The sequence below is a fragment of the Heterocephalus glaber genome, unplaced genomic scaffold (genome assembly GCF_053883595.1).
Source record: "Heterocephalus glaber isolate CG9 unplaced genomic scaffold, H.glaber_assembly_v1.0 deba00001561, whole genome shotgun sequence".
NCBI classification, from domain to species: domain Eukaryota; kingdom Metazoa; phylum Chordata; class Mammalia; order Rodentia; family Bathyergidae; genus Heterocephalus; species Heterocephalus glaber.
In genome coordinates this window covers 13,157,290-13,183,006 of record NW_028258349.1, presented here as the reverse complement: position 1 = coordinate 13,183,006, position 25,717 = coordinate 13,157,290, and the positions used below count along the sequence as shown (strand labels likewise).

At 37.6% G+C, this 25,717-nt stretch overlaps 1 protein-coding gene and 2 pseudogenes across 5 annotated transcripts in view; all 3 read right to left on the bottom strand.

Moving 5' to 3' along the window:
• Positions 1 to 45: 45 nt before the first annotated feature.
• Positions 46 to 3,350, bottom strand: LOC147824018 (serine/arginine repetitive matrix protein 1 pseudogene; annotated as a pseudogene).
• Positions 48 to 712, bottom strand: LOC101723413 (uncharacterized; annotated as a pseudogene).
• Positions 3,351 to 13,427: 10,077 nt separating the features above from the next.
• The window catches only part of Znf569 (zinc finger protein 569), a 29,480-nt gene continuing 17,190 nt past the window's right edge, over positions 13,428 to 25,717 (bottom strand). For 4 of the 5 annotated variants that reach the window (XM_087191229.1, XM_087191227.1, XM_013077395.3 and 1 more), the window contains 3 exons: positions 24,666 to 24,792; positions 24,262 to 24,357; positions 13,428 to 16,668 (listed from right to left, as the gene is read on the bottom strand). In XM_087191229.1, coding sequence (XP_087047355.1) covers positions 14,840 to 16,668; positions 24,262 to 24,357; positions 24,666 to 24,792 — 2,052 coding nt within the window. In that variant the 3' untranslated portion in view covers positions 13,428 to 14,839. Of the gene's footprint in view, positions 16,714 to 24,261; positions 24,358 to 24,665; positions 24,793 to 25,717 lie in introns of all 5 variants that reach the window. The other variant, XM_021239445.2, reaches the window with a different exon arrangement.

Genomic DNA, 25,717 nt, shown 5'->3' with positions numbered 1-25,717 from the left:
CGAACTTGGGTCCTTGTGCTTGTAAAGCAGGCAGCGGAATCACTGAGCTAAATCCTCAGCCCAATGCAGAAGCTTTTTAATAAGATGAAGTCCCAGTTGTTGATTGGGCTTGGCATTGGGCTTTTAGCCTTTTTGACCGGCACCGCTGGTGACCAGTTTGTAGAAGGTGACTGAGACTGGACAGGGGATGGAGGTGCTGGGGGCTTTTTAGCTGCTGGCTCAATAGGTCCAGAGACAGATTGAGAGGAGGAAACCCTTCTTACAGACTGTGGACTTGGTGAGGCAGCCTTTTTTGTCTTTTTAGGTTCCGGAGTTCTGGAGACTCTTCTAATGGGCCTGGTACTTGGAGATGGGGACTGCCTTTTGGGGGGTGATGCCGATGTACCTCTTCAAACAGGTGGAGGACTTGAGGTCTGAGGAGCTCGAGGCCGCGGTGAGGGAGAATGCCATTTGGTTGGTTGTGGTGACTGGATCTCCCTAGTAGCACGGCTCGGGGAAGACCCTTTCCTATGCTTTGATGAGAGAGAAGGTGAGCATCTCTTGGCAACTGGGGAGCTTCTTTGTTTGGGAGGTGGAGGGGGGAGACCCGGCGCTTTGGTGGTGGGGATGGCGATGCCCTTCTCTTAGGAGGGGGCAAGGGTGAAGCCATTCTTCTCTTTGTGTGGGGAGCGGTGGTAGCTAAGGAGACTCCATTTTGAATCTTACGCTCCATTTCATGGAGACTATGCTATGAGGAACCGCGTCCTTACCTAAATTGGATGTTTACCTTCAGAGATTGCCCTGGAATGTGATGAACGTTCTGTAGCCCCGAGAAACGGGAAGGCCCATGAGGATGGGGAATTGCCAAGGGACTGGAAAGCAGGGAAGCAGGTGTCCCTGGATAAGGGTCATGATGTAACAACCAAACTCAGCTGTAACAACCAAATTCACCTGTAACAAACTCACGGGTTGTATAAAAGGGAAGAGAAAAATAAACTCGGAGTTCGGTCTTAGGAGCCCGGACGACTCTGTCTTTTTTCTTTTGAAGTGTGTTTTTTCTTTCATCCTCACTCCTCCTCTCAGGTACTGTTCGACTAGTGACGGCGGTCCCGTCATCTTTGGAGGTGGAGAAGGAGAGTACTTCCTCTGTATGGGAGGAGAGTATCTTCTCGGGGAAGGTGAGCGCTGACGAGGGGGAGGAGCCGGAGAAGGGATGGTCGTCTTCTGGCGGGTGGAGGGGAGGGACTTCTCCTCAGTCTACTACAAGGGGAAGTCTCTTTTTGGCACTTTCGTGGTGACGGAGATGCACTCCGGGAAGGGGAATGTCTCCACCGCCTCCCAACCTTGCCATTTTTTCACATGGGATCGCTAGGGTTGCTCATCTTCAGAGGAAGAGGAAGAGCCAGAGTCAGACGAAGACTGCTGGTTCTGTCGTCTGTACTGGCGTCTCTGCTGCACAGAATCTGCCGCAGCCATTTTGCTGCCTTTATCTTCTTCAGATTCAGATAACTCTACTTTTCTAGGCTTTGGTGATGGTGATTCTCTTTTCTCAGTACCTTTATGTTTTGTCACATTACCTGAAGTTCTCCCTGGAGACACAGAAACATGACTTTTTCTTGTACGGTTTGGCTGCTGGGGTGTTGGGGAATGACGAGTTTTTGGTGGTGGAGTAGCTGGAGGCCATGGCCTGTGCCTTCGTCTTGGAGGACTCGCTGATGGAGATAACCTACGAGTTTTTCGAGGGGGGCTGGATGTCCTCTTAGGAGGTTTCTTTGGTGGTGACCGGGAATGAGATGAAGATGCTGATGAGCTACTCCCAGACAAGGATGCTGATGAACGCCTTCTTCGTCTTACTGGAGATCTACTCCTTCTGTGCCTCGGAGGAGGAGGCATTCCTCTTGGTGGAGTTCTTCTTTGAGGAGATGGTCTCCTTCTTGGGCTGGGCCACCTTCTGGGTGAATATGATCTCGGTAGGGACCTATGGCCCCGTCTTGGTCGAGTTTGAGAAGGAGAGCGAGAACGGGTCCGGGACCTTGGCCGGGTCTTTTCCCTTTCTTTTTTGGAATTTTTTTCTGGAGAAGGTTCTTTAGGTTCTGGCATGGGTCTGAACCCATGGGAACTTTTAGGATGTCGCTAGTGGATGTGGCCTCTTGTACTGAAGGTTCTTTTACTTTCACTGAAGGTTCAGGGAGTTCTGGAGTTTTTTCCTTCTTTTCTGGAACAGGGGAAGGACTCCGACTCTTGGTTCTGTGACGGGGAGATCGAGGATGACTGCACTTTCTCTCTCTCCTGACAGGGGAAGATCGTCTTCTAGGGGAAGGAGAACTGGATTTGTGTCTTCTTGGGCTTCGAGACCTCTCTCTTTTTTCTCTGCTGCTTTCTTTTTCTTCTTTATCCCTTTTATCTTTGTCTTCATCTTGCTTTTTCATCGATGCCAATTTTTCTTGTTCAATCTATCTCTGTTTTATTTCTTCTTTCTTCAGTTCTAAGAAAGCAGAAGGGATTCCAGCGATGTTTTCTTGTGCACTTAACAGCAGGGGCCACAGTTCTCCCATAAATTCTCGAGCATTTTTCCCATTCAAAAACCCAGTCAGGTTGATTTGCATCATTTTAGAATCTAGATTCTTCACTTCCAGCTGGTTGAATATAAACTCAATCACAACATCATCTTCAAATCCAAGGATTTCTGTTACTCGTTTTGTTATCCAAGGCTTTATAACCTCCAAATTTACTTTGCTCAAGTCTACCTTTTTTTCTAGGCATTCTGCAAATTTCAGCTGCTTTAGTAGTTTCTTCTGTTTGCTGCTGAACCGATTATCGTGTTCTGCACTTGTTCCTCGGAAGAATCCCGCGTCCATCTTGCTGACTCGCTCGGAGATCGCTCCCTATCCCAGGGTACACCGCGGTGCCGCCGGTGTGGAATCTTAAGATGCAGGGCCTAGTGGGACATCTTTAGGTCCCTTGGGGACATGCCTTTGGAAGGGACTGTAGACCCTCAGGCTCTCTCTGGTTTTCTATTTTGAAATGTGACCTCTTCTTCTCCCATGTACTGTCGTTGTCGTGACATCATCAGCCAAGAGGGCCTCACCAAAGCTCAGCTGATGCTGCATCATGGCCTTGAATCTCCACGACTGTGAGCTAAATAAATCTCTTTCCTTTATAAATTAACCTCCCTGAAGTATTTCATTATAGTAATAAAAGAACTTACTAATACCTACCAAATTCATGTCCCCTCATATACAAAATACTGTACATTCATTCCATCACAATAGTCCTAAAAGTCTTAACCCATCCCAATGTCAACTCAAAGGACTAAAGTCCAGAGTCTTATCCAAAAAAGATATGTAATAAGAGACTCAAGGCATCTTCAGGCAAATTTTCCTTTAGGTGTGAGCCTGTGAAAATGAAACAAGTTACATGCTTCTAAAATAAAATGGAAAGATAGGAATAGAATAGATATTTATGCTCCAGAAGGGAGAAATAGCAAAGAAGGGGGTAACAAGTCTTGACCAAGTCCAAAATCCACCAGAGTAAACGACATTAACTCAAGTCTAGAGAATAATTTTTGACTCCGTATCCCCCTTCCAGACACACCAGGCTGAAGGCTGAGTCCTCAGGGTGCTAGGCAATCCCACCTCCACAGCTTTGCTGGGCATAGCTCACACTTCATCTCATACATTGGAGTTAATATGTCTGGCTTTCATAGACTGGTGGTGCATGCTGGTGTTCCTATAGTTCTGGGGCTTGCGGGGAAACCTCACTCTTAGACTCCACTGGACATTTCCCTAGTTGAGACCCTGTGGTAGTCCTGCAGCTGGAATCTAGGTGAAGGAATCATGCTCCACAGCTTTTGTACTCTTATGCATCTGCAAAATTAGCTCCATGTGGATACTGTTAAGACCCACTTGTACCCTCTGGAGAAGTGGCCTGAACCACACCTGGGCCCACTTGAGCCACCACAGGGAAGTAAAGGAGTGTTGCACCAGAATGCAGGGAGCAGAGACCTATGGTATTTGCAGGAAGCAAGCCCTGAGGTGCCAAGGAACTCTAAGCTCTTCTTTCCACCCTCTAGGCCAGTAGTGGTGAACCTACAACACACATGCTGCAGCAGGCTGTTTATAACATTGAAACTTCTAAAAGGTTTGCCATCACTGCCTAGACCCTGGTATTCCAGGCCTGTGATGGGGATGGCAGGCTTTAAAATCTCTGAAATGCCTTTGGGGTCATTCTCCCATTGCCTCTGTTGGAAATGAGCCCCCAGACTCAATTTGTCAGTGCAGATAAAGCATTCAGACATCAAGAAGTCTCGACAAGCTTTTTACTTTTGAAAAAGGCACAAACATGAGGTAGAAGGTGTGCAGGACAAAGAATGGTTGCCCCTTTTATCCCTAACGTAGGAAGAGCAGCTGACCTCTTTCCCATTGGCTGGTTTGGAGGTTCACAATCTATTCTGATTGGCTAACTCAGATGGCACAAAGGGAATCTGAGGGGTTACTAAGGGGAAGGGAGAGCAGAGAAGAGGGGGGTGTGGAGAACAGAAAATCCTTGGCCCATGATAAGCTTTCTTTGGTTTGAAGCTGTGTTCCTGTGATTGGAATTGAACGGGCATTTTCTGTAATTTAGTACGTTCAGGAAGGGTTATCTAGGATGGGCTAGAGTTTAAGATAGAGTCACTCTTGTTTGTTAGAAAAGACAGAACTGAATGTTTCCCACACTTTGATGAATATCACTTGGCTTCCTTCTGTCCATAGTAATCTCCTTATAGAATAGTCAGGTGGCCATGTCCCTTGGTTCTTGCTCCTAATCACACTCTGTTCTTTACACACCTTTAAAGAGTTTCTAAATTTTTATGTTATGCTTCCCCTTTAACTTAAAATTCCATCTTTCAATTGTTTTTTTCTTCTCACATTTCCACTATAGGCAGGTAAGAAAAGCCAAGTATCTTATTGCTTTCCTGTCACTAGGACAAAATACCCAACACCCACAACTTAAAGAAAAGGTTTTCTTTGGCTCGTGATTTCAGTCCATGGTTGGCTGCCTTCAAGGCAGAAACAGCATGGCAGAGGAGCATGGTGGAGGAAAAAGTGCTTAACCCATGGAAGCCAGGAAACAGAGGAAGAAAGGAGGAGCTGAGAACAAGAATACATCCTTCTAAGTTAACCCCTCAGTGTGTGACCTACCCCTTCCAATCAGGCCCTACCTCAAATGTGAGGCTTTTGGAGGACATTTTAGACCTAAACCATAACACCATGCTACCCATTTAGTATTGTGATGCTTACATTTTTCTTCTGCTAAAAGTCCCATTTTGTTGCTCTTAAATTCTCCCTCCACAAAGCCCTTTTGCAAGAACACAATTTGGTCAAGTTCTTTGCCATGGCTACTTTATAAGAAGAATGGCTGTTTTTCTGGTTTCCAATAAGATATTTCCCATTTCCAAGGCCTCATCAGAATGGACTTTACTGTCCATATTTCCACCAACATTCTGTATATGAACATCTAGAAAATCTCTAAGATTTAGACTTTCTCAAGTTTTCTCTTCTGAACACTCACCAGAATTGCCCTTAATGCTTCATTCATGGCAACAGAGACTTTCTAACCTACTTGTCCAAATTCTTCACACCTTTGCCTATTAACCAGTTCTAAAGCTGAAGCCTAACACCATGAGAGACTGTATCTGCATCATGGATTTTCCTAATATAGTGATCTCTCAAGGGTCTCCTTCCTAGCTGGGAGAAAGGAAGTCAACCTCTTCCAAGGAGACAGACATTTTCATTATTGTTTCCACAGCCCTCACAATTCTCTTTCTCATGCCAAATTATCCAGACCGCGCTTGAACTTTGACCCTCCTGCCTTAGCTTTCCTGAGTGCTGGGTTTACAAGTATGTGCAACTGCACTCAGCATAACATAATGTTTTTGCAGGTACGGGTTTATCCATACTTCGTTCCTTTTTATGGATGAATAATATTTCATTTTGTGTGTGTGCCATAATTTATTTAATTATCTGTTAATGGTCATTTGGGGTATTTCCACCTTTTGACTATTGTGAATAGTACATCTATGAACTTGTATGTACATGTTCTTGTTTTCCATTCTTTTGGATATATACATAGAATTGTTTAATCATCTTCTAATTAAATGTATATCTTCCTGACTTCCAAACTGTATTCTATATTGGCTGATCCACTGTATATTCCCACCAGCAATATACAAGGTAACAGTTTCTCCACATTCTAACAATTTCTTTCTATTCCCCTTCCCCATTCCTTTCCCCTCCCTTCCTTTAATCAGTGAAATCAGGAAAACTGAGCCTCCCAAAGTTTATTTTCCAGTCTTTGAGCCTGGTTATAATGCTGCCAAAAATGGTCATAATTGACATTTTGGCTTGTTGATCTCCTTGGACAAGCATCACCAGAGCACTCCTCTTCCAGGAGCCTTCCACCCTGCAACAGCACTCAGGTGCTATGCTGGTGGACAGAAGGTCCTTAGGACCCTACTGAGCTTGTTCCTTTCCACCTCCGACTTCCGTGCTCTCTGTTCCTCCCCTCTCCCTAGAGGTTTTGACAGAGAATTGACAGGAGCTGAAGAGCAGTGGCCATTTTTATTCCTGAAGAGTCCAGTTTACAGCTGAAGCAGTTTAGGTAGTGACCATTATCTGTGAACTGTGGGTCAGCCTTACCAGCTCTCGGTTCATCAGAGGATGGAAATGATGTAATGTGGCCCAGTGAACAGTTGCATATCACAGATAAATTGCTGAGTTCCTTGACTGGAAGTCCTTTTTCAGGTTCCCAGAAGTTCTTGAACTCTCAGAGGTTGTTTGTTTTCATTGTGTTGCATATTGTGGCCTAGCTGTTTTTCTAGGGATCAATTCCAAACTTTGACTTAGATTTCTAAAGAGGCATATAATCCCTAAAATCTTAAGAACTTCTTTATTAAACTCCCAAGATTCAGAACTGGCAAGGGTGTTTGTAAGTGTTGCCTGAATTAGTGTCCTCTAGCAAAGGCATAGCTAAGTAACTTATGGTCTGTATATATCATATAACTTTGTATATAGCCATAAACACTATTTATTCAAATGGGATACAATTGAATACAGACTGGACATTAGGTGATAATAAGGACTTTGTGGCTATTTTGTTAAATGTGGTGCCATTTTGTTAGGTGCCATTCTTTTAGAGACGTAGCCTCAACTATTTAGAGCTGAAATGTTATCATAACTTAATTTAGAGAAGTCCTGAAAAAATATACAAATCAAATAGTACATTATATGAATTAACATCATAGGTGATGATTATTGTGTTTGTTCATTGCTTCCCTTTCATGTTTGAAAAATTTCACAAAAATGTTAAAAGTATAGATAGGCAACCAATAAAATAAGTTCCATTTCTATGAAAAGGATACAGCTTTTTCCCTTTGGTTTTGCAAATATGGTATAGATGCATTTATGAACATTTTTATTAGTACATATTAAACAGAATAGTGGTCTTTGATGGCATATTTGTACATACATAGAACATACTTTGATAATTTCTATGCCCCATTATTCTTTTGTCCTCCCCTCTCTTCAATCTCCTTCCTGTTCTCTCACAAGTGTTTCTTCTTCTTTCATGTTGTCTTTTTTTTGGTTTTAGATTCCACATATGAGAGAAAAAAAGATATTTTTCTTCTGAAGTAGCTTATGTTAAGTATTTTACTGTAGTAATGCAAAGCTAACACACAAGGGACTCCTTTACAATTCAATAATTTTGTTGCTAGTCTCCTGAACAAATGTCTAAGCCATTTGCCATGTAATGAGGCATGTCATGAACAAGGCATGTGCCCTGAACAGCCATCACCACTGCAGGTAATTCAGTGCATTTAGTGGGGGGATCCTTACCATTTTGGTTAGAGGTGGTTACTCAAGGGGCAGAGGGCCCCTGTGGCCTGGTAGAATCCATCAGCCGTTTCTCAGAACCACTGGTAAACCAGGCTATATTTTCAGCCAGAACCCCTTCAAATTGTGATCCCCCCAGGTAGTCAGAGGGGACAGGGTATCTCCTATGGGATACTCTGTTCCCTCTGGCAAGGTGGCACCTGCTCATGGAGTTGATCCCCTTGGGGATCCCACCATTTGATTTTGGATGTATAATTTCCATCTGATAATAAAACTGCTGTGCTTGTCCAGTCTTAGTGAACCCTAGAAAAGGATGGAAAGATCAGGCCTTGGAGTTAAATGAAGTGCTTCTATGGTAAAACATTCTGTCTCCACCAGTGCCAAATAGCAAGTGAGAAGCTTTCGTTCAAAAGGTGTATTTTTGGCAGTATTTCAGGCAGTATGCATGTTCAAAATCTCATAGAGATATGTGCACCCCAGTGATGGCTTGCTGCTGCTACAGATTCTCATCAGCATGCATGGCAGTTGGGGATACCTGTATTTACACTAGACAATCAAGCTCCAAATGTCTCAAAGGCAGTGTCTGCATTGAGGCTTCCAATGTTTGTTATTGATAAGGGCTCCATTCAAAGATGGCTGCCTTTCATGTCATCTTGAAATATCACCATAGAATACCCAGATGAGGGGCTGGAGATTTAGCTCGGTGGCACCAGTGCCTGTGCCTGCCTGGTAAGCACAAGATCCTGAGTTTGATCCCCTGTTCCAGAAAAAAAAAAATACCCAGACGAGACACACACTTAACTCCAATATCAGAAGAGGTCCACTAGCTATTGTGCTTCCATTTTATTAGTGAGTATATCCAGGAATTTAAACTTCTCTGGAATATTCTGTTAATTTCCTGTCTAGGTTGTCCAGAGAAATTGTACTTGTTTATTGGTCCTTGAATCTTACCTGGATTTATGACCCAACAAGAGTTAGTAGTGATAATCGAGCACAATGCCTACATGTCTTCTTTATAATGTATGATCAAAACCTGTGGTAAGATTTGGGCTTGCTTTAATCAAGTCCCACCTTTTGATGACAAATGGCAGGGAGTTAAAGGACCCCTGGGGAGGACAGTAAAAGTGTATTGTAAGCCAACTATATGAATGCATCTTTCTCCTTCAGGGGAATTGAGAAAAATGCACTGGCTAAGTATACAGCAGGATACTATGAGCCACCACCTTTTTGGTAATGGTGACAGTATCTGACACTGCAGGGGCTATGAGTGGAACTTTGGTATTCAGCCTGTGATAGATAGTCTGTGATCAGCCTCCACACCTGGAAGACTTTTTTTTGTACTGGGGATCAAACTCTGGATCTTGGACTTGCGAGGCAGGTGCAGCAACACTGAGCTAAATCCCCAGCCCATGGGAGACTATTTTGACTAGCCACACTGTTGTATTGTGACAAAGTGCTCCACAGCACTTCTGAATTAAAGGTGAATGTTTTTCTCCCAATCAAGGATGTGGTACTGCTTGTGCTGGATCATATATCTGCTATACTTTTTCAGAGATAATCTATATATAAAATACATATAAATGTTTTCTTTTTTAAAAGCCACACTTTACTTTCTTTTTTTTTTTTTGGTACTGGGGATCAAACTTGGGACCTTGCGCTTGTGAGGCAGGTGCCGGAACCACTGAGCTAAATCCCCGGCCCAACACTTTACTTTCTTTAACCTCTTCCTCATATCATTCCTCTGCTATTCTATCCTTTCTTCCTGTGGAGGTAACCACTATAGTAGATTTGAGAAATACAATTTCTATATATTCCCTTCAAATTTCAGGGTATATGGCCCTAAAAATTTACTGGACTGCATCCATGCTAAGGTGTGTATTTTCAAATTCTGACATTAGAATGCTTCTTATAGACAACAGGGTCATATTTTAGGTATTTTTATTATTTGGACAGGAAATAACAGTCTTAATGATTTATAATATCCTAAAATCCATAGTCTTTTTTTTTTTTTTTTGGTACTGGGGATCGAACTCAGGTCCTCAGCTTGTGAGGTAGGCGCCAGAACCACTGAGCTAAATCCCCAGCCCTTAATACTTGCTTTTTAAATGTTTAAATATTATCATATAATAAATACTTTTCTGTTTTTTAGTGCATGTATTCCATTGCTTTATAATATTGAGTGATTATGCAATATATTATTTTCATCCTTCTGTTATAGGTATTATAATGTTGCTATGACAATGTTTATATATGAAAAAGTTCTCTTGGTTTATAGCTAGAACTAGAAATTTGGGGACTTTCCAGTCTGAGTGTCCTCAGCTAAACTAATATTGCTAGTTAACATATACATTAACAACAAAAAGAATTTTTTTCCATGCCTTTCTTGTCCTCACAAGGCTTTAGTGTAATGCTTTTAAAAGACAATTTTAAGAGCAGTTTTAGATTCACGGAAAAACTGAACAAAAAGTACAGAAATTTGGCTTATGTCCCTAACCTGCACTTGCAGCAGTGTCCCCCATTATCAATATCCATCCCAGAGTAGTGTATTTGTTGTTTATTTCACATGAATTTTAGACATTTAGTCATGAAATTTAACTTTAGGACTATTCAGCAGAGCTAACATTTTTGCATAATAGTCCATTGAAAATGCAACATAAATACAGCCAATGACTACAATACTTTTCTAACAGATACTTACTGTTTTTATAAAGGAATTTTTTTTACCATTTTACCATAATTTCATATTAAAAATTCAGTAATAAGGTGGGGATTTAGCTCAGTGGTTCCACTGCCTGCCTTGTAAGCACAAGGTCCCGAGTTCAATCCCAGGTACAAAAAAAAAAAATTAGTAATGTCCTCAGCTCCTACCTGTTTAGGTATGTGTCAGAACCATCTCTTTCAGCTTTTGAATTTTGTTAAATTAATCTCATTGCTCATTCTGGTCACTCTGATAACTCAGGAATATTTTGTCTATCAGTCACTATACACATCCATACCAATGACTTAATTTCTAGTTTATAATGGTTATTTCACAGTACCTCGCTTCCATGCCTGGGTTTAGGCACATAAAGAGTATATCATGGTGAATGAGTGTGGTGATATAGACTTTTTGTAAATTTAGTGGAACTGTGATTGATATTATTTGAGGGTTTCCTACTGAATTTAATACATGCAGATCTCTAGATTGAAACACACATACCATAGCTTCATAACACAGCAGATCCAGATTACAGAATGACAAATTTGACCATGTTTAGGCAGTCTCAGCAAGTCACATAGTCACAAAATAAGGAAAACCATCAAACACTGTGATGATTATTTTATGTATTCATTTGGCTAGATTATAGTACCCAGATATTTAAAAATACTAAGTTATTACAGTCTTCACAGTATTTTGAAAATGTTGTGTACGTCTTGTGATGGTTAGGGTAGTGTCAACTTGGCTGACTTTAAGTCTGGCCAGGGAATTGGTGGAGTACACTTCTGAGCATGTCTTTGTGTCATGGGGGCATGGCATTGGGGTTTATGTCTGGTCCCTCACTCCTTCCTCTCTGGTGCTATTCCTTTGTTCTGCCTCCTGGCCATCATAAACTAAACTGCTCTGTTCTGCCATGCTCTTCCCCCATGGTGTTTCTGCCCTGGAGCCAACCAACCATGGAATGAATCCCCAGAAACTGTGAGCCAAATTAACTCCCTCCTCCTTTAAGTTGTGGGTGTCAAGTATTATGTCTCAGCAATGGGAAAGGTAATATACATCTATGATAAGCTGACTTTAAGATTACCTTCAGTCTAATGCTTCCCCAGCTGCACCACCTCGGCGGCCAAGATTACCTTCAATGTGGATGAGCCTCATCCAATCATCTGAAAGTTATAAGGGCAAAAATTGCAAAGAAGAAAGTCTGTTTCAAGACTGCAGCATTAACTCCTGCCTGATTTTCCAATCAGATGGTCTGCTCTGCTGATTTCAGACTTGCCAGTCCCTGTAATTCATGAGCCAATTCCTTACAATATTTATCTTTATAAATTTCAATTATGTTAAATATATAAATTATCAAACAGGTACATGCCAAAATGTTGAATATATTTTAATGCATATGTAACATAATTTTAATGTAATATATTTCTGATTTAATATTTTATATAATTACATATAAATCTAGTGGAGAACCTTGACAAAGATTTTGGAACCAAGAATGTTTTTAGGACAATACAATCTGGAAAATGAACATTCTTAATTGTTTTTGGGGTTTCTAGTATTGGTTTTTTAATCTGATATGATTTAAAGGCACTAGTGACTCTATATTAAGTGATAAAACACTGACTGATGTGGCAAGAGATATATAAAATACTATCATTTGATATTCCTAATCAAATACCTTTTTAAAAAGACAAGGTTTCGGGGCCAGGGATTTAGCTCAGTGGTTCCGGCGCCTGCCTTGCAAGCGCAAGGTCCCGAGCTCGATCCCCGGTTCCCCGCCCCGCAAAAAGACAAGGTTCTCAGACCATGTCAATCAAAACCTCAGAACATTTTGGTCATACTAATGAGTATGATGAAACTGACTGGTTGTTCATAACTGTGGTAGACAAATGTGAGAAAAGAAAAGTATAACTTTAGGGCTTCAAATTCCTAGCCCAAATACAGTATTACATGAAAATTTCCATGTCTATCCTGAAACTTTACCAATGTAGAGCTGAGATACATGAAAACCCAGCTCAGTCTTATAGTGAAAGTGTCTGAATTACAAAACAAATTGAACACTCAATTTTCCAACAAGTACAGAAGCAATACTTCCTCAAAAGGAAGAGTGAGCTTTTCATGTCCACTGGACTCTTATCTGGCTATCTGGAATCTATTTAACAATCTACAAACCAAAGAAAGCTATGTTGAAAATGCTTCTGGTCTGATGCTAGTGACTATCCATATCAAAATATTAACCACATTTTATAGTATGTGTTAATGATCTCTTTCCTTCACACTGAAACAAACACAAATGTAGGTACATTTTTTCCAAATACAGAGACAATTATCCTCAAAATTAAATAATTCTGGGCTGGGGATTTAGCTCAGTGGTTTCGCCGCCTGCTGTGCAAGCACAAGGACCTGAGTTAGATTCCCGGTAGCCCCCCCCATTACATAATTCTTTTACCTATTCAGTTTTCAACTAGGGGAGAAACTTGTTTTAAGACAAAATTATTTAAAATTTTTTTAAGTTAGTCTCAAGTGTTATCCCCTATTGATTTTTATCGTCTCAATTAATATTCTGAAGAATTTGAAAAAGAGTCCTTTTTTTTGTTTTAGTTTTTTAAATGGGGTCTCGCTATGTAGTTTAGGCTGGCCTCAAACTCACAGCAGTCCTCCTGCCTCAGCCTCCTGAGTGCTGGAATTACAGGCGGGTGCCACCATACCTGGCAAGAGTCTTGTTTTGTGTCAAGAGAATTTTCTATTAATGTTAGTTTGCTGATCAAAAATCCATTTTAAAATTGGTTCTATAGGCCTATGTTTGCCCCACTCATTTGACTCCTATTCTAGAAATATTGGGAAAATAAAGACAAAGTATTTTTACAACCTCACAAAACTAATTTGGACAGATTTGTTAACACTGTGGCATTTGATTTCATTCTTTTATTATGAAATATTACAGACCAATGTAACAGTTCACACCAAACCTTTCCATATCTTCAAAGGCAACCAATATGATATATAAGTGCTGTTGTTCACTGTTCTATTAAATGTTTCATTGTGAATTTTGCTTTTTTTCTCTCAATATATCAATCCATGTAACTATATGTGAATTTTGTATTTTCTTTCTAAATACTGTATAGTTTTCTATTGTAGATATAAACATATGGTATTGATCTATCCCTCTATTACTAAAAAGTTATGTTATATTCCAATTTAGTCCAATAAAAGCCATAATACAGTGAACATAGTGATAGGCATATGTTTGTGCATACATGTAGGTACTTTTGAGGCCAATACACCAAAACAGAACTGATTGTCTCTTGTTTTTAAAGAAATCCTGTTACTCTGAAGTAATATAATTTATTTTCATCAGAGTTTTGGAATTTTAATTTTATATTCTGGTCTTCAAACTATTTGGGTTTTATTTTTGTATACAGTATAAGGTAGAGAGCAAAGTTTTTTGCTCATATAAATCTTCCACTTAGTAGCCCATTTTTACCCCAGTGATTTCAATAGCATTATCATACACAAAATTCCCGTATCTTGGATTGTTCTATCAATCTTCAATTTGTTTCCACTGATTATAGTCACTGAATGACAGAGTTTAAATGACAACAGCTCTAAATGAAGTATGTAATGATAACAGTGTATCTTCCCTAGTTGTTTTGCTTTGTCAAATTTGTTTCAGCTATTTGAGGCCCTTTAACTTCTCATATATTTTAAAGCAGTTTGTGAAACTCAAGTATAACTAACTGGTATAAATTTTGAGTGGAAGTACATTAGAGATTTTGGAGAGAACATGTTTTTACAATGTCAAGTCTTTTCAGAAATAATTACATTTCTCTCAATTTTACAAGTGTTCTTTTGGGCCCTTCAACATATCTATGTCTTTATAGATATAAATGTCTCATAATTCATTGTTGTATTCTTACATATTTTCTTTCAGCACATGTGTAATTAGCTATTTCTTACATAAAAGGCTATTTTATCATTCTTTTCCCAATCTTCTTTTTTCTTGTTTAATGTATTAGATGGGAGCTTGAGTAGTATGTTGATATGCAAATAGTAGGTATCTTCTTTCAGAATTGAGAATATTAATTAAATACCACCAATGAGTAAGGTGTCTGCTGAAGATTTTTCATAGCATTTTCATAAAACTGTTCACCTGGTAATAATTCTCTAATGTTTTATAAATCTGTGAACGTCTTCACAAGGCTTTCCCACATTCGCTGGTTTCTGGTCTAGAACCAATCATGTAATGTGCCATGAGGTGCTAATTCCTTCTGAGGGCTTTTCCATACTCACACTACAAACACTGTTTCTGATGAGTATGGATTCTCTGGTGTCTAACAAGGTGTGACTTTTGGCTGAAAGCTTTGCCACACTCAATACAGTTATAGGGCTTTTCACCTGTATGTTTCCTCATATGAAGAGTAAGAGATGAAATCTGAGAAAAGGCTTTTCCACATTTAGTACAGTCAAAGGGTTTCTCACCTGTATGACCTCGTATATGTATAGTGAGGGAGGAACTCTGGGAGAAGGCTTTTCCACATTTATTACATTCATAGGGTTTCTCACCTGTATGACCTCTCATATGCACTATAAGGGAAGTTCTCTGAGAGAAGGCTTTTCCACATTCATTACATACATAGGGCTTCTCACCGGTATGACTTCTCATATGTAAATTAAGCAGTGAGCACTGAGAGAAGGCTTTCCCACACTTATCACATTCATAAGGCTTTTCTCCTGTGTGACTTCTCAAATGAAGAGTAAGGGATGCAATTTGAGAGAAGGCTTTACCACATTTATTACAGTCATAAGGTTTCTCCCCAGTATGAACTTTCTGATGAGTGATAAAATTCTGTTTTTGGCTGAAGGCTTTACCACATTCATTACATTCATAGGGTTTCTCTCCAGAATGAATTTTTTCATGAGCAATGAGATTTGATTTCTGGCTAAAAGCTTTGCCACATTCCTTACATATATAAGGTTTTTCTCCAGTATGAATTCTCTGGTGTCTAACAAGATTTGACATCTGAATAAAAGCTTTCCCACATTCGTTGCATTCATAAGGTTTCTCTTTAGTATGAATTTTCTGGTGTGTAATGAAGTTTTTCTTGTGGCTGAAGGCTTTCCTACATTCTTCACATTCATAGGGTTTCTCACCAGTGTGACTTCTCATATGTACAGTAAGGGCTGAGCTTTGAGAGAAAGATTTTCCGCACTCACTGCATTCATAAGGTTTCTCACCTGTATGTATTCTCACATGTATAATAAGCATGGAAAACTGAGAGAAGGCTTTTCCACATTTATCACATTTGTAAGGTTTTTCCCCTGTGTGACTTCTCATATGAAGAGCAAGGGATGCAATTCGAGGAAAGGCTTTACCACATTCATTACAAGCATAAGGTTTCTCTCCAGTGTGAACTTTCTGATGTGCAATGAGGCTTTGCTTCTGGCTGAAGGCTTTTCCACACTCATTACATTCATAAGGTTTCTCTCCAGTATGGATTTTTTCATGATCAATGAGATTTGATTTCTGGCTGAAGGATTTCCCACATTCGTTACATGCATAGGGTTTCTCTCCGGTATGAATTCTTTGATGTCTAATAAGATTTGACATTTTAATAAAAGTCTTCCCACATTCATTACATTCATAAGACTGTTCCCTACTGTGAATTTTATGATGTTTAATGAGTTTTTCCTTGTGGCTGAAGGCTTTTTGACATTTGTTACATTCATAAAGTTTCTCCCCAGAATGAATTCTTAGGTGTCTGATAAGGTCTAGTGTTTGACTAAAACCTCTTCCACAATGATTACACTTAAAAGGGGTTACTACAAGAGGGGATGAGCTATTGCCATATGAGCTCACAGCTCCATTATATTCAAAATGTTCCTTTCTTATAAGGCATTTCACATTATTATGACAGTCAAAATTATGTTCTAAATAGTTTTGAAACAAATCATATTCATAGAGATTATATCTGGAAGGAATAAAATCTGAATTCAGAGGAAATGCATTTGTGAATTTCTTGTGACATTCATTGACTTCTTCTTCAGTCAGTGTTTTCTTGAAAAATTGTTTCAAAAATCTGTCCTGGGTTTTCTGATGTTCATCAATTCCCCATATTTCTCCTATAATTGATTGCAAATAAATATCACTGGTGAATTTTTCCAATACTGTAATATCAAAAAAATTGAAAATTTGCTGGGATTGATACTTTAATATCAATATAATATTAATAAAATATAATTTATATAAAATTATATAATTTAATAAAATATAATTTAATAAAATATAATATTAAAGACTTATTAAACAAATTTCAAGTGCATAGATTGCCTATGTCCTCAGTTTTGAGAAAGAAATACCAGGAATGGAAATATGAATAGAAGCAAGTATTTATGAATACAAATAGCTTTGATTGTCTTTCAGTGGAATTTGAAAGAAAACCTGTTAGGTAATAAGAGAGACATGCAAAATGTATAAATAAAGAAGAAATGATAGAAAAGAGATAAAAACAGGAAGCTAAAAACCATAAGACCATTTTTTAGGACTCTACTGAAATATATTTTTATAAATAGATGTGAATTCTGTACTAGAAAATGTTCATTACCAAAACTAACTCTAGAAGATGTAGAAAACTTCCTAAAAATAAAACAAAAAGAAAATTTACTCATTTGTATAAGAATTATAAAACATTTAGAGGCAACTTCTATGCTGTGCAAAACGTTACAAAAGAAAAAAAGAGATTTCCTGATTTTTATTGGTCAAACAGTATTAATACCAAAATCTGACAAAGATGAGACACAAAAAAAGTAATCTATGCAACGGGCCGGGGATTTAGCTCAATGGGCCAGGGATTTAGCTCAGCTTCCTGAGTTCAATCCCCAGTACCACAAAAAGAAAGAAAGAAAGAAAGAAAGAAAGAAAGAAAGAAAGAAAGAAAGAAAGAAAGAAATCTATACATCAGTTTCATTTACAAAAACTAACAAAAATTCTATGTAAAATATCAAAATGATCCAGAAGAAAAAAAAGTAACTCAGAGGCAGATTATTATAAAATATATACCTGAGTGGATTTTTCCCAGGAATATAACTATGTTTCAATCCCAGAAGTTCTATTATAAGGAAATATATTACTAGGTCAATAATGAAAAATCAAGTTAGCTATAGATATTAAAAGATGCTAAAACTCAACATCTATTTTCCATTAAAAAAACTTTATAAAACGGGATTACATAGATACAGTGCATTCCAAATACTAACACTACAAGAAATGGGGAAAATCCAAAAGCAATTAAAGTGAAGAATAAGAAAAGATGAGTAGTACCACCACTATTATCACATTATTAATGCAATTAAATGAGAAGTAAAACAAATATAAAAAGTTGGAAAGAAAAAATTAATACTATTTGTCAATAATAAACTTGTTTGCCTGAAAAATAAAGTAATCTGAAAAGAAATTCACTAAATTTACTATATACAAATTAGTACTTGGTTTCAATAACCTTTACTATATCAACAACTATTTAGGAAATAGAAGAAACTCCTTTAATAAAAAGCAACAAAAACATGAAAATAAAAACTGGGAAAAAAGTTAACAGTAAATGCCCAAAAACTCTAAAGTGAACATACAGACCTGAACATATGGAAAAGTGTTTATTAACTGAATTGTGTACCCCATAAAAAGATACAGTGAAGTCCTACCTTGCAGTACCTCAAAATATGGCCTTAATTTGTAATAGGGTCATTGCAGATATAATTAAGAGTAGATTATACTAGAACAGCTAAGCCCCTAATCTAGTATGACTATTTTTTCTCCTTATAGTACTTAAGATTGAACCCAGTGATGTTCTACCTTTGAGCTACATCCCCAGACCTTTTTATTTTTTATTTTGAAATAGGATCTTGCTAAGTTACCCAGGCTGGTCTCCAACTTTTGGTCTCCTGCCTCAGCCCCCCATGTAGTTGCGATTACAGGGTATACCACTGCATTGGGCATGACTGGTGTGCGTATAAAAAAATGTTACATAAAGCAATGAAGATAATGCTCTGTGAAGATGGGACACAGACTGGAGTTATGCTGCCATAAACCAAGGAATATTTGTGACTATCAAAAGCTAAAAGAGGCAAGGAAGGCTCTTTCTCCTACAGGTTTCAGAGAGAACATAGCTATATTAAAATCTTGATTTTGGACTTTTAGCCTCCAGAACTGGAACAGTAAATTTCTGTTATTTTAATTTACCAAGTTTGTAGTAGGTAGTTTTGGCATCCCTAAGAAATTAAAACAAAAGGCACAATGCATTCTTTTTTGTGGTGGTTGTTACCAGGGATCCATCTCAGGACCTCCTGCTTGCCAGGAAGGCACTGTGCTGCTGAGCTCAATCCCTGGTCCCACAATGCATTTTTGAAAGAGAACATTCACTAGCATAAAGATGACATTAGTCACAAGTTAATCTACCAATTTAAAGTGGTATCAATATAAAATTTTGAAAATATAAATAACAGCTAAAAGGAAATGACAGTAGGAGGGGCACCATAAAGGGGAAATAGGTTAAAAAAAAAGAATTACTTTTCAACATATAACCTTTTTTGTACTTTAAAATTTTTGTACATTTTAAAAAGTAGGTAATATTTATGAATATTGCAGTAATCTATAAAATGAGAATAAACAAAGGGAAGGTAAAAACTGTATGTAAAGATTAGAACATAAAATCAAAGAAGCCACTTCAGTTGAAAGAACAGGGACCAAATGGAATACACAGAGGAAAGAAAACTGAAAAACTTAAGTTACATGTAGTGTAATAAATATGTGAATTTATCCTTGAATCTACCCCAGACCACAGTAATATGATACAAATGAAAAGGTATAAACAAACTTAAAAGAAAAGACAAAGATATAAAGATAACTTTTAGCAGATAGAAAAAATGGACTATTTTTTTTTTTCTTTTTTGGTAACGGGGATTGAACTTGGGTCCTTGCACCTGCACAGCAGGTGGCGAAACCACTGAGCTAAATCCCTGGCCCCGAAAAAATGGACTATTACTTGAAAGAAGAATTTAGAAAGTGGAAACCCACATGCCTGCAGAGGAAGATGTCAAAAAGCAAAATCAAATTCCTACTACATAACTAGAGAAAGGCTCTGGGATTAACATGAAAGGGGAATGCATGGAGGGGTAAGAACTAGAGGACTAATTAGAAGTCTTACACTGCAAACAAATGCTTGCATTGTGCAATGAGCTGCCCATGACTGGTTTACTCTACAGAAGATGGAAGACTACTCTTTGGTCCAGAGAAATGGAACAGAGAGGTTCCAGGGTCATGGACCAGGCAAAAGAATACAGTGTAAAGAAACAGGCTTGAACAAAGGAAAAGTGAAAGTCTTTATACACATTCAGGTCCCTGTTGCTGCTTACCTCCAACAGGGAAATGGAGATTATTTTCACTGGCTTAGTCAGACTGAGAAGGAAGTGAGGAAAAAAATTCCTGTGAAGTTGTCCTATAAATTTAGTTGCAGGTTATAAACGTAAAAAAGAAGACAGATGCTGAGCTCTTAGGTCATATTGGTTACCAGGAAAAAGAGAAGCATAGTTAGGGAAAAGATGTTGAAAAGAAGATAAGATTAGGTCATCATGGCATTATCTAAGAAGTGAAAAAGATTTCCAAGGGCAAGACTAAAATATCAAATGTGACAGAAAAGACACTATGTTTCAAGATGGTGGAATAAATAAAGTCTCTAGTTTCTTTTCCTCTCTATAAACAAGGAATATAAACCAAGGAAGTAGTTGTAAACTCCAATTATAATAAATGAGTCGGCACTGAAAAATACAATGTTGTCTGCACTAGGGGTAGAAGAATTCCAAGAGAAGCCAACTGTTCATGCTAATCTTGGGCAGAGCTAATCACTGTCAATGTCAAAAAGGTATCACATCTAAAGGTCAGAATTAATGCTTACATTGAAATTTGAGAGTGTAGATTGGTTATAGCAGATATCCCAAGATATGTCAGGGAAGCCAGGACTGAACATGGAAATATTCCAACACACTGTCTTTTCAGGATAAAGTCTGTTGAGGTGAGGGCATAAGATTCAGAGTTATGGAATCTTACAGAGGGTGTAATATTCAGACTTGCAACTGTAGTTACTTTTAGAATGAGGAGAAACAAAGCCTAAACATGCTTATTTATACAAACATGAAGAATAAAAGGCTTCAAAATGAAGTAGAAATGCATTTCTACAGATCAAGGTAGGCAAATGTTTTCTTACAGTCTTAGTAAACATTTCAGATTTTGTGGGCCAGAGAGTCTGCCACCACTATTGAACTCAACTTTGGAATCCTAATGTGAAGGCAGTTATAGAGGAAATATAAATGATTGGGTGTGGCTACATTTCAATAAAAGTTTATTTACAAAAACAAGTGGCTGTCCTACAGGCATAGTTTGCTGACCTTCACCTCCACTCTAAATTAGAGCACTCCTTTCTCTTCCCCAACATTATCCTCTTTAAAATATTAGATCAAAGAAAAATTATTCAGTCAGGTATGAGAAGGCTCCAGAATCAGATCTATAAAAACACCATTACAAGAGGATAAAGAATGATATAAAGATAAAAATACAAGCTAAAAAATTTAAGGCCCGGGATTTAGCTCAGTGGTTCCGCCGCCTGCCTTGCAGGCAGAGGGACCCGAGTTTGATCCCTGGTACCAAAAAAAAAATTTATTAAACATAGATGATGCTCTTGCTGAAACAGATATTGCTGTGAATTTCTAAAAAAACTTAATGAAAATAGTATCTATAAATCTAGGGCTGAAAATAGAAATTTAAATGCATGAGGAAGAAATAATAAAGAAACAAAAAGGGATTAAACATTTACCAGTAGAACAAAGAAATAACTAAAAGAAAAAAAAACCCAGTTGGCTGAAATGAACAATACTATTCAAGTGGGGGGGGAAAAAGAACTTTTACTACTGGAATTGTGGCATGGTAACCGTCTATTACAAAACAACAGGATAATGGATAAATCAGAAATTCTGATGCCGGGCATAAATCTCCAAGAACACCTCTCCTCTAACTACCTTACATACAAAAAATGAACAAAATCAGCAACTGTTAGCTAAAATCAGATTTGTGACAGGGAATCTGTAAGCCAGCTGGAAAACAGATCTACCTTAAGTGTCCAGGCAAAACAACAACAACAACAACAACAACAACAACAAAAGTGCCTGATAAGTGAAGTATAAACTATGGACCAATAATAATGAGAATCTTAACTGAGGCTTCCATGAGCCAATTAGTATTGCCTTTTGGTATTCTTTGGAATCACATGAAAATTATCCTTGTAAAAAAGCAACTTCAATTTAGGACAAGATTTTCATGACTTAGGATAAAAACGATTTGAATTCACAATCAGCAATCATCAAGGCTGTGAAATGAATCATCAAAACCCAAGAAGTTAAAATACTAGAACAGAGAGAAAACAGAGGAGCTATATTAAGGTATTTTTTAAAACACAAAGCTAAACAAAAACAAAAATTATTGGTAATATCCAGAAAGACCTGAAGAAGGCAAAAAGGAGGATATTATACAAAATACAACTACTAAGTTTTTTTTAACACAATGGATGAGTTAAACAGATAGATGAGTTAAACAGATAAATGAGTTAAACAGCTAGAGAAGGAACTGATAAATTAAAATATGTAACTGAGTTAATGACAAAGAAAGTAACACAGAGAGGCAGAGGTAGAAAATAACAAAGATGAAGGAAATGAAAAATGTATGGAGGAATAATGAGAAAGCCTAGCATCTAATAGGAATCCCAGAAATAGAATGTAAAGGATTGGAGGAAAGCTGATATTGATGCTGGCTGAAAACACTGCAGAAATAATAAAAGACATAAATAAAAGAACACAGTAAACAATTTTGTACCAACAAATTCAAAAAAACATGAAAAAATTATTAAATATAACAAATGACTTTGGAACAATAATATGTGGTTAAACTTAAAGATATAGAGGAAATTTAAATATTGATGGATATTGCTTTGTCAACTTTGTGAAAATTAATTTGAAAACTAGGATTAGGTGGATAATTTTCTGGGAAAATACAACTTATTATCAAAACTAATACCAAAAGAGGCAAAAACATAGGACAGATATAAAAGGAAAAATGAAGAGTTGTCAAAGACGTTTACCTCAAAAAGCCACATGGTCCAAATAGTTCAATTGGTAAAATCTACTAAATTTTAGGGGAGTTTTAATACAAATGCTATATAGGTATTTCATAGCATGAAAGAAAGATGCCAAATTCTACTTATGAAACCAATGTAACACTGACATCAAAGCCTTAAAAAGCTGAAACAATTATTTACATTCATTGGAAACATGAAGATGAATTATTAAGAAATCTATAAATGTAGGGCCAGGGATTTAGCTCAGTGGTTTTGCCACCTGCTGTGCAAGTGCAAGGACCCGAGTTCGATCCCCAGTACCCTCCCCCACAAAAAAGAAATATATAAATGTGATTCATCTATATATATACATATATATATATATGTATGTATATATACAAGATGAAATGATAATTTCTTATAGGAAAAGATTACTTTTAAATACATAAACTTAAAAAAAAAGCTATCATGGCAAAAAGTTCTTCAAAGAGGATTGGAAAAATACAAGAAAAACACAAGGACCAGGGCCGGGGATTTAGGTCAGTGGTTCCACTGCCTGCCCCACAAGCATAAGGTCTTGAGTGCGATCCCCAGTACCAAAAAAAGCCCCCAAACAAACACAAGGACCAATCACTCTTGTGTCAAGAGTTCATACAAATTAAGAGCTTAACAGAAAAGAAGGCAAAAGACAGTCACTAAAAAATATATGGATTTTTAAAGATCTGAAAAGATGCTTGCCTTCACTCATAATAAAGGAAATGTAAATTCAAACTACATTTATTTTTTACTTATCACATTGTAAAGATTTTGAAAAATACTATAGACTATGTTGGCAGAAATTGCTGGTAGAAATATAAATTGTTACAGTGTCTTTGAAGGGTGAAATGACTATCAAAAATACATATGTATTTATATATGTTATATATATAAGTAAATGTATATATGTATTCATGCATATGTATACACACATAGATCACACATACACATGTGCATACATACATGAAAAAGCTAATAGAAAATTAGCACTGACTTTAAAACTTTAATTGAAGTAAAAGGGTAGCAGTCATTATTGAAGTATGACAGCAAACCTATAAATACAGAGGAAAGTGTGACTATGATGTTAAGGCATTTAGAATACAAGGAAGAAGGGAAGGTAGAAAGTAAAGAACTGTAATGTCAACAGGTTTATCTGAACTGCAAATTCATGAATGTCTGTGTGCAAAAGGAAAGAATCCTATTAAAAGGGTGGGCAGAGAGAATAAGGAAGCTAATAATAGAATGATTAGTGAAATAATGTTCAAAATTCATTAGGGAAAAGTTGATACCTAACTCCCAGGTATGAAAGACAACAAAACCTCTAAGTTCTGAGAAAAGAAGTTAAGAATAGTATTGAAAAATGACATCTTATTTTTATAAAGAGTTCACACCAACTGTTACTTCAGACATCTATAGGCATTAGGAAACTGCCTTTGGAGAACATTTGCAATGGGTCAACCATTCACTGATTAAACATTAATAGGGTCCTGCCCTCTCCTCACCTATCTGATTCTGTCTAACTAACCTGGACAGTGTCTCCTTAATACTTCTTCCTCTACCACCCATGGGTCTTCTTCTTGCTCCAGTTTGAAAATCACATCAGGTTTGGTGAATGGATAGCCTAACAAAGAAAAATGACACAGATTTAAGCATTTTTACCAGGAATAAAAAACCCAGGAATCAAGGTTGACCCAGGAAAACCAGGTTTTTCTATAGGACAAAAAAATGTGGCTTCTGAGAATGCTGCCTGATGAAACATAAAAAAGGATGACTTTCTGTTTTGACAACTACAACATGGATGATCACATGAGCCAAGCCACCTCAAGGCCAAACTCATTCTAATATTTAAAAGTTCCATATATTTCAGAAACATTTTTTGGGGGAGGTACTTTATTTCTAAAAGTGAATTATATAGTAAATTACTCTTACCCACTGTAATTAAGTTGTTATAGTTTTCTAGCATCACATTCCGGTACAGGTTCCTTTGGTCAGGATCCAATTGCTTCCATTCCTCCTTAGTGAAGTCAATAGCCACATCTTTGAATGTCACTGTTTCCTGTAACAACACACTTCTATTCAATCCAAAGTCATCCATCTCAGGGCATGCTAACAAAACATAGTAAACCTCATTCAGATACTGTTCAGAAATATTAGGTTATTTTAAAACTGCTTATTATTTTCTAAACCAAACAACCATCATATTAGCAGCATTCTGTCAGTTTACATTCATTCACTATTATAGCAACTCATACCTTTAATAACTACCATGAGATAAAAAGAGAAGTTCTTGAGTACCTATTTGAATGTAAAAGAAATGAAAAAATACAAGTGACATCTGAGGTATAGTAGGCATCTAATTGGAGACAGCCACTGATTTAGCAGTTGGACATTTTGTTCAAAATCAGGAGAAATCTATATTGGAAATGAGGATGTGTTAGTCAGTATATGTCTGTAAGATATGATTGCTTAGGAAAGCTTACATGTACTGAAAAAAAAGAGCATCACAGACAGAACTCTATAGATAACAAAGAAAAGGTCCCCTAGTAAAAATTTATTCTTAATGGTTAGAACTAGTACTAAAACTGAAAATATGAGAATATAGTGGGAAGAAAACAATAAAACGAGTTTTCAGAAATGAGAGTGTGTACGTATGCATGTATGTATGGTTTTTTGTTTTTTGTGGTTCTTTTGGTACCAGAGATCGAACTCAGGACCTTATACTTGTGAGGCAGGCGGCAGCACCACTGAGCTAAATCCCCGGCCCTGTATGTATGTATTTTGAGACAAGGCCTTGCCATGTAGTTCAGATTGGTCTTGAACTCACTAAGTAGCTTAGGCTGGCTTTGAACTTGTTGCAATCCTCCTGCCTCAGCCTCCTGAGTGCTGGGATTACAGGCATGTGCCACCACACTTGGCCAGAAATGGGGCTTTTTCTTTTTTTTAGACAAGGTCTCTCTATGTAGTTCAGGCTGGCCTTGAAC